The sequence below is a fragment of the Protobothrops mucrosquamatus genome, unplaced genomic scaffold (genome assembly GCF_001527695.2).
Source record: "Protobothrops mucrosquamatus isolate PMUCROS unplaced genomic scaffold, P.Mucros_1.0 scaffold1865, whole genome shotgun sequence".
Taxonomy (NCBI): Eukaryota; Metazoa; Chordata; class Lepidosauria; order Squamata; family Viperidae; genus Protobothrops; species Protobothrops mucrosquamatus.
This window is the reverse complement of record NW_015387994.1, coordinates 1-8,273: the sequence shown is the minus strand read 5'-3', so window position 1 is coordinate 8,273 and position 8,273 is coordinate 1. Positions and strand designations below refer to the sequence as shown.

The window sequence follows — 8,273 nt, the reverse complement described above, 5'->3', positions numbered from 1 at the left end:
GTCTGACTTGCACAGAAATAGTTATTTTGCTCTGGGTACATTGTTTTGTCTTCTCTCTTAGATATTTTCAGCCTGTTTTCCAATGAATCTGGGAGCCATGTCGCCCGTGAAGAGATGGAGAGGATGCTTCTCATAATTGATGGGAAAGTCCCCGAATGTCTAAAAAAATGCTTCTCGGAGGTAATTCCTGATCATTGTCCACCTTTTATTCAATATTCAATTTTTTTTGTTCTCAATAGTATAATTATTCTGCCTTGATGCCAATTCTCTTTTAATGATGCTAATTGTGGAATACTGCTATACTAATTTTTTAAATAGCAATAGCACTTAGACTTATATACTGCTTCACAGTGCTTTACAGCCCTCTCTAAGCGGTTTATAGAGTCAGCCAATGGTCCCCAACAATCTGGGTCCTCATTTTACCGACCTCAGAAGGATGGAAGGATGGGTCAACCTTGAGCTGGTGAGAATCAAACTGCTGGCAGTGGGCAGAGTCTGCCTGCAATACCGCATTTTAACCACTGCTCTACCCTGGCAAGGAAGAAAGGAGAAAAAGGGAGAGAAAGAAGGAAGGAGGGAAGGAGAAAAGGGAGGGAGAGAAAGAAGGAAAGGAAGGAAGGAAGCAATAGCCATAGCACTTAGACTTATATACCGCTTCACAGCCTTCTCTAAGCAGTTTACATAATCAGCATATTTGTCCCCCAACAATCTGGGTCCTCATTTTACCGACCTCGGAAGGATGGAAGGCTGAGTCAACCTTGAGCCGGTCAGGATCGAACTCCTGGCAGTGAGCAGTGAGTTAGCCTGCCATACTGCATTCTAATCACTGCACCACTATGATGAAGGAGAAGTACCTGGATGCCACAAACTTTTTAAAGATTTATTTTTTTTAATCCTTAGACCGGGGGGTCCCCAAACTGTGGGCCCTGGGATTGCAACTGTGCGGTGGAAACGGCCAGCGAGCGCACACGCACTCCTCAGTTGCGTGAGCAGCGGGTGAGCGTGTGCGGACGTGCTCCATTTGCGTGAGCAACAGGCGTGCGTGCATGCCGCTTGCGCAAATGGAGCTGCCTGCGTGTGCCCTTGCCAGCCACTTATGCAGAACCAGTTTTCCCTTTTCCTCTTGTGTGTGTGGGTGAAACAGATAAGCATCTCTGTTGGGCTGTTTGTGATTTTCTTCCTGCTAGGAGGAAAGTTATGTAAGTGCTAAAGATTAGAACCAGGTTGGTAGTTTTCTCCCAGAAAGTAGCATGCTAGCTGGGCCCGTACCTTGTTAATGGGAACAGAGGTTCTCTTTGTCGTGCTGCTTTTGAGATGAAAAGAAACAAAAGAAGCAATTCCAGTCTTCTATTTAGTGTGGATTAGCTTGTTTTGCTCAGGGAAAGATTACATTAGTCCGTTGCTTCCCACATATGAGTAAATCACCCAGAATTGGGTAAAAGTGGAAGGGTTTTTTTGGGTAATGACACAAAAATTCATTACCTAATCACAACAGGGACATTTAAATATAGATAGTCCTTGACTTAAAACAACAATTAGAATTTCTGTTGCCAAAATAGGGTGGAAATTACACAAGCCATCCCCTGTTTTACCCCCTTTTTGCCATCGTTGTTGAGCGAATCACTCAATCACTGCAGTTGTTAAATGAGTCACTTGGTTGTTAAGCAAATCGGGCTTCTCCCATTGAGTTTGCTTGTGGGAAGCTGGCTGGGAGAGTCACAAATGGCAATCACATGATCCTGGGATGCTGCAGATGTCAATGCTGCAAATACTGTATATTCTTGCTTTGACAATATGCAGAACTGTCTGGTATTTTTATAGTTAAACCAGGCAACAGAAAAAAAGGGAGGAGAATAAGGATAGCCCGGGAAAAAGAAACCGGAAGTAAATCACATTTTCCAAGTTGATTGGAAGATGTGAACCATGACCCCAAAATAAGGGGGGGGGGGAAATGCTTAGAATGTATATGCGTAACGGAAGAGAAGCCAGACCTAAGCATTTCCACCATGCTGTACTGACGTCTCTGTAACCCAGTGGTGGCAAACCTATGGCACGGGTGCCAGAGGCGGCACTCAGAGCCCTCTCTGTGGGCACGCGCGCTGTCGCCCCAATCCTAGGCCTTCAGCTGGTTTTTATAAAACCTTTTCGCTTTAGGCCTCCGCCATGTGCAAAAAAAAAAAAAGGTTCAGTCAATTTCAACTTCTCGCGGGGAAAAAAAAGATCTTGCAAAGTTGGAAGTGATTGAATTTTTTAGTCCCATCCAGTCTGCCATTACCACCGCAGCCACGCCCACCCAATGGGCCACACCCAGCCAATGGGCCACACCCACCCGGCACTCGATGATGCATAAGTGTTTTGGGTTGCAGTTTGGGCACTCGGTCTCTAAAAGGTTCGCCATCACTGCTGTAACCTTAATAAATGCTTTTAGGAAAAAATATGCCTGAAAGTCCTTTTAAGTGTTTCGTTAATCAGACACATGACAGCAGCCATTTTAAATATATGTTGGTTGCCAGGCGCCTGAATTTTGATTTCTGTGACCATGGTAGCCTGGTAGAGCTATACTTATTAAACCTCTTGACCAGCATTCCCTACATCAGTCTCACCATCTCCTGTTTGCAAAATCAAGAGTGGTCTTCCTTTAACCTTGGCGACTTTAAGACTTGTGGGCTTCAGCTCCCATAGCTGGCTAGGGAATTCTGGGAGTTGAAGTCCCCTGGTCTTAAAGTTGCCAAGGTTGGACACCTCTGACCTAGAGCACTGCAACTTTTATTATATACCTTTCACGAGATTCTTGTCAGTTATAAACACTAGTTAAGGCCGTGTACAAATAACCGTAAACCTCAGACGGAAACCCACAGACACACACTCTCTCGTCGACAACCGTGGTCTACACGTAAACCGTCGTACAAGACGAAAGCTACGAACCGTTCCGTGTATCGGTCGACTGCCGATCGGTCGACGTCACACAACTGCCTTGTACAGAGCAGATTCATTCTGTGTCTTAAGAAGGCCCAGTCCAAATCCTGGACACACTAAGTGAGGGCTTCATCTCTCTGGGAATGTCAGATGCCCTAAAAAAGTTGTACCTGAGCCAGATGTGGAATCCTGGAGACCTTCTGATCCAACCCCTGCTCCAGGGCAAAAAAAAATCTTCAGAGCATTCCAGAAAGACAGCAATTTGTATTTGAATTTCAAATTAACCACTACACCAAACTGGCTGTAATTTCAAAACTACATTGAATTTTGAAGTTCAGTTTGAAATTCAGTGTAATTTTGAAATTACAGCCAGTTTGGTGTGGTAGTTAAGGTGTCGGCCTAAAATCACAGGTGTCTGTGAGTTTTAGTTCCATGTTAGCCATGAAAGCCACCTGGGTGACTTTGGGTTAAAATTTCTAGCTCAGGGTTCAAATGAGGGCTCCAGGGTGCTGTCTGAGCTTAGCTGTTTTCTTGCACCCAGCTAGGTAACATCATCAGTACTAGAAGTGAGGAGGTTTTGGAGAGAGGAGGAGGAGCTGGAAGGACTGTGTGGTGCTCTCTACGCTTGACTGTTTTCTTGCAGACATTTCATTATCCAAACTAGGTAACGTTATCAGCGCTTTCCTATTATTCACAGAATAAGAATAGAATAGGAATAATAGGAAAAAATAGTGATGATGATGATGATGATGATGATGATGATGATGATGATGATGATGATAATAATAAAGTTGGAAGCGACCATGGAGGTCATCTAGTCCAACCCCCTGCTCAGGCAGGAAACCCTATACCAGTGATGGCGAACCTTTTAGAGACCGAGTGCCCAAACTGCAACCCAAAACCCACTTATGCATCGTCGGGTGCCGGGTGGGCGTGGCCCATTGGCTGGGTGTGGCCCATTGGGTGGGCGTGGCTGCGGTGGTGACAGCAGACTGGGTGGGACTAAAAAGTTTAATCAATCAATTCCAACTTTGTAAGACCTTTTTTTCCCCGCGAGAAGTTGAAATTGACTGATTGATTGAACCTTTTTTTTTTTTGCACACGGCGGCGGAGGCCTAAAGCGAAAAGGTTTTATAAAACCCAGCTGAAGGCCTAGGACTGGGGCGATGGCATGCATGCCCACAGAGAGGGCTCTGAGTGCCGCCTCTGGCACCCGTGTCATAGGTTCGCCACCACTGCCCTATACCATTCCAGACAAATGGCTGTCCAGTCTCTTCTTAAAAACTTCCAGTGTTGGAGCATTCACCGCTTCTGGAGGCTGGTAGTTCCACGGGTTAATTGTTCTAACTGTCAGGAAGCACGGATAATAATGTTACCGAGTTTGGATAATGAAGTGGTGTTTATTTATTTGGATAATGAAGTGGTGTTTATTTATTTATTTATTTAATTTATGATATTTTATAAATATCATAAAATATTTATTATTTTTGGTGTCTATTGCCCCAGTCATTTTGAGCAATTATTAGCTCTCTTGCTCCCATCTTACCAGACCTGAGCTGTTCTTCAATCTTCGTGGACTTCAACTCCCAGAATTCCTGAGTCAGCATGGCTCAGCTTGGAAACCTCTCCATTTCTCCTCTTCCTGGCTAGCTCAGGAATTCTGGGAGTTGAAATCCACGAGTCGTAAAAGAGCCAAGGTTGCCTACCCCTGCTTTAGCTGGTTGAACTCAGCTCTCTTGAATCTAGAACACTAATTTAGCTCTCCCTGCCTGCAGTACTAAGATAATAGACTCACTCTCTCCATGGTTCATAAAACCTTTTGCTTCCTCAACCTTTTCTCTCCTGTTAGTAAGTGTTACGTCCAATGCAGCTGATCCCCAGTTCTTTCCTGCTCCTTTCAGACAATGACACAGCTTAGTACAGTAGTCCTCGACTTACAACAGTTTGCTTAGTAACTATTCGAAGTTACAGTGGCACCGAAAAAAGTGACTTATGACCATTTTTCACATTTACAACCATTGCAGCATCCCCACGGGCATGTGGTTTATATTCGGATGCTTGACAACTGACTCATATTTATGATGGTTGTAGTGTCCTGGGGTCATGGGAACACCTTTTGCAACCTTCTGACAAGAAATGGAGAAACCAGATTCACTTAACAGCCGTGTTACTAATTTAACTACCGCATTGATTCACTTAACAAGTAACAATAACAGAGTTGGAAGGGATCTTAGAGGTCATCTAGTCCAACCCCCTGCTCAGGCAGGAAACCCTATACCATTTCGGACAAATGGCTGTCCAGTCTCTTCTTAAAGACTTCCAGTGTTGGAGCATTCACAGCTTCTGGAGGCAGGTGGTGCCACTGGTTAATTGTTCTAACTGTCAGGTAGTTTCTCCTTAGTTCCAGGTTGCTTCTCTCCTTGATCAGTTTCCATCCGTTGGTCCTTGTCCTGCCTTCAGGCGCTTTGGAGAATAGCTTGACTCCCTCTTCTTTGTGGAAGCCCCTGAGATATTGGAAGGTTGCTATCATGTCACCCCTAGTCCTTCTTTTCATTAAACTTTAAATTAAATTAAATTAAAATGTGGTAAGAAAAGTTGTAAAATGGGGCAAACCTCACTTAGCAAATTTCGCACTTAACAACATAAATGTTGGGCTTAGCTGTGGTCTTAGGTTGAGGACTGCCTGTAAGTAAAAGTCTATTACAGATATTAAAACCTGGAACAAGTTAAGTTGGTAAGAGCTGTGTGTGACACTCTGATAGAACAGATCTGTTCTGCCGTTAGACATAACCACTCTCTGTTCCCCCACCTCGGTCCTAGCGGTGTATTTTTGCAAAATTGTGCCAGAGACTTTGTCTTGCTAGCTATCACAGCACCGAAGTGTGTTCTCTTTCACCAAGCTGTCTATTCCTGATAAGCTCGCTGGAGGCCGAAGCTAATCCTTTTGTGGCAAAGGGTTAAAAATACACGCAGGCCAATAGATACAGGGCTCCTGAAGTTAATCATAGTTTTCTTTCAGGCTGGCTTTGAATGCAACAGCAGGCCCTGCAGTTGAAAAATCAGCACTCTGATCTCTCGACAAAGGAATTGGCAGGAATGTTTTATTTTTAAACCCAGGCACTCAGCTGCCATTACAACGGATCAGAAAATAACAGCAGTCGTTTTAACGAGAGAGAGAGAGGGTTCGAAGGATATTTCTTTCAAGCTCATCAAGAGCAGAGTTTGAGAAAATGTGATTTTAATACTCAGTTGCAATTAGTAGGCAAGCACATAAATGCAGAGGACTCTTTTCGTTTCCTGCCTAGAGGTACTCCTCACCTTACAACCATTCGTTTAGTTAGTGACCATTCAAATTTTGCAATGGCACTGAAAAAAGTTACTTAACGACGATTTTTACATTTGTGACTGTAGTCACATGATCAAAATTCAAACACTTGACAACTGCTTCATATTTACGACGGTTGCAGTGCCCCGAGGTCATGTGATCCCCTTTTGTGACAAGCCAAGTCAAGGGGGGAGCCAGATTCACTTAACAACCATGTTATTAACTTAACTGCAGTGATTCACTTAACAGCTGTGGCAAGAAAGGTTGTAAAATGGGGCAAAATTCACTTAACAACCCCCTCACTTAGTAACTGAATTTTTTTGCTTCAGTTGTAGTTGTAAGTTGGGAAGTACCTATATTTCTTTCTTGTCTTGTGGCTTGCAATTCCTTCATTAATCTCTCCCTAAATACTACTGGTTTAGCTGTTCTGATGTCACAGTACCTCCCAACTCTTTTGATTGATCCCTGTCACCTGTACGCCGTACCAAGATCATCTAGCCAGCTTTTATGCTTAAAGTGGGACTAGAATTCCCAGTCTCCTGGCAATTGGCCCAAAGTCACCCAGTCGGCTTTCAGGCCTGAGGTGGGAAAAGAACTCAAGAGTCTCTTAGTGATTGGCTCAAAATCACCCAGCCTGCTCCGTCTCTGCCACTTGCCAGCTACGCCTCGGCCGGCGCAGGGGGCGGAACCACGCATGCGCGGCACTCCCGGGCAGGGAAAGTCCTCGACTTACGACCGGTTGGGTAGTCCTCGACTTATGACCGGTTTAGTCCTCGACTTACGACCGGTTTAGTCCTCGACTTATGACCGGTTTAGTCCTCGACTTACGACCGGTTGGGGTCGCGGCATTAAAAAGGTTGAGAACCACTGGACTAGAGGATGCCCAGCCTGAGTAAGACTGTTTTATTTTCTATCGATAGCTCTAATGCAGACATGTCAAACATAAGGCCCGGGGGCCGGATGCGGCCCAAGAAGTGGTTTCATGTGGCCTGCGAAGCCATCCTGGAAACAGTGAGGGAACGGCCCCCTCTGCCTTGGCCCTGGCCCAGGCCGGCCGGGAGCCAATGTACAATTTTGTGGTGGCCATCTATGCTGAAATGCATTCAGTCTTAGCGCCACAAGGCCGTCTGGAAACAGCGAGGAACCAGCCCTTGCCGTGTCGGCCCCCGCCCCCTGGGTGCATGCTGGGGAGGGGTCACCCTTTGTGAGGAATGAAGAAATGCACCATCGCCTGGAAGTGGCCAGCAAATGGCCCTCGCCTACTTCACATATCCGGCTTGATGGGCTCTGCCCCGGTCCCACCCCCTTCTGCCAGAGACCCTCAGATCTGTCCCACTCCTGCCCAGGCCCCCACAGGCACCCTTGACGCGAACGATGTAGAGCTGGCCATGCCCACCCAGTAGGCCACACCCACTCCATCCATGCCCCCCCAGTAGCCCCCCCAGTAGCCCCCCCAAGCCCTCCCTGAGGGCAACCACAATGCTGCCTTAGACAGTTGATTGGGGGGGGGGGAAGGAACCAAACTTCACAATTCATTTCTCCCTTTTCCCTTTGCTTTTATTGCAGGGAGAAAAAGTCAACTATGAAAAATTCAGATCTTGGCTGTTGCACAATAAAGAAGCCTTCACATTTTCCCGCTGGCTGCTCTCCGGAGGAGTGTATGTCACACTGACAGATGACAGTGACACCCCCACCTTCTATCAAACTCTTGCTGGAGTCACTCACTGTAAGTAGCTGTCTTTTGTGAAGAGCTGCCTGCTTTTTTTTCCACTGAGCCAAACAAGCCTTGATTAATGAATGTGTGGTTTCTCTTTGAGATTGTTCAAGGATTGGCTGCCTTTTGTGCAAAAAGGGATGCTTTTGGTGGCTATTCTGCCCTATTGCCTAGGCCAGGGGTCCTCAAACTTGGCCACTTTTAAGAGTTGTGGACTTCAACTCCCAGAATTCCCCAGCCAGCATGGCTGGCGAATTCTAGGAGCTGAAGTCCACAACATGGCCAAGTTTGAGGACCCCTGGCCTAGGACCTCTGTGC

General features: G+C 45.9%; 1 protein-coding gene across 1 annotated transcript in view; it reads left to right on the top strand.

Moving 5' to 3' along the window:
- The window catches only part of LOC107294212 (ubiquitin carboxyl-terminal hydrolase 32-like), a gene marked incomplete at its 3' end in the record, with an annotated part of 136,889 nt that extends 128,922 nt beyond the window's left edge, over positions 1-7,967 (top strand). Inside the window, exon 5 of the mRNA XM_015823424.1 lies at positions 7,808-7,967. Within this exon, the coding sequence (XP_015678910.1) occupies positions 7,808-7,967 (160 nt within the window). The remainder of the gene's footprint in view (positions 1-7,807) is intronic.
- Positions 7,968-8,273: the final 306 nt, after the last annotated feature.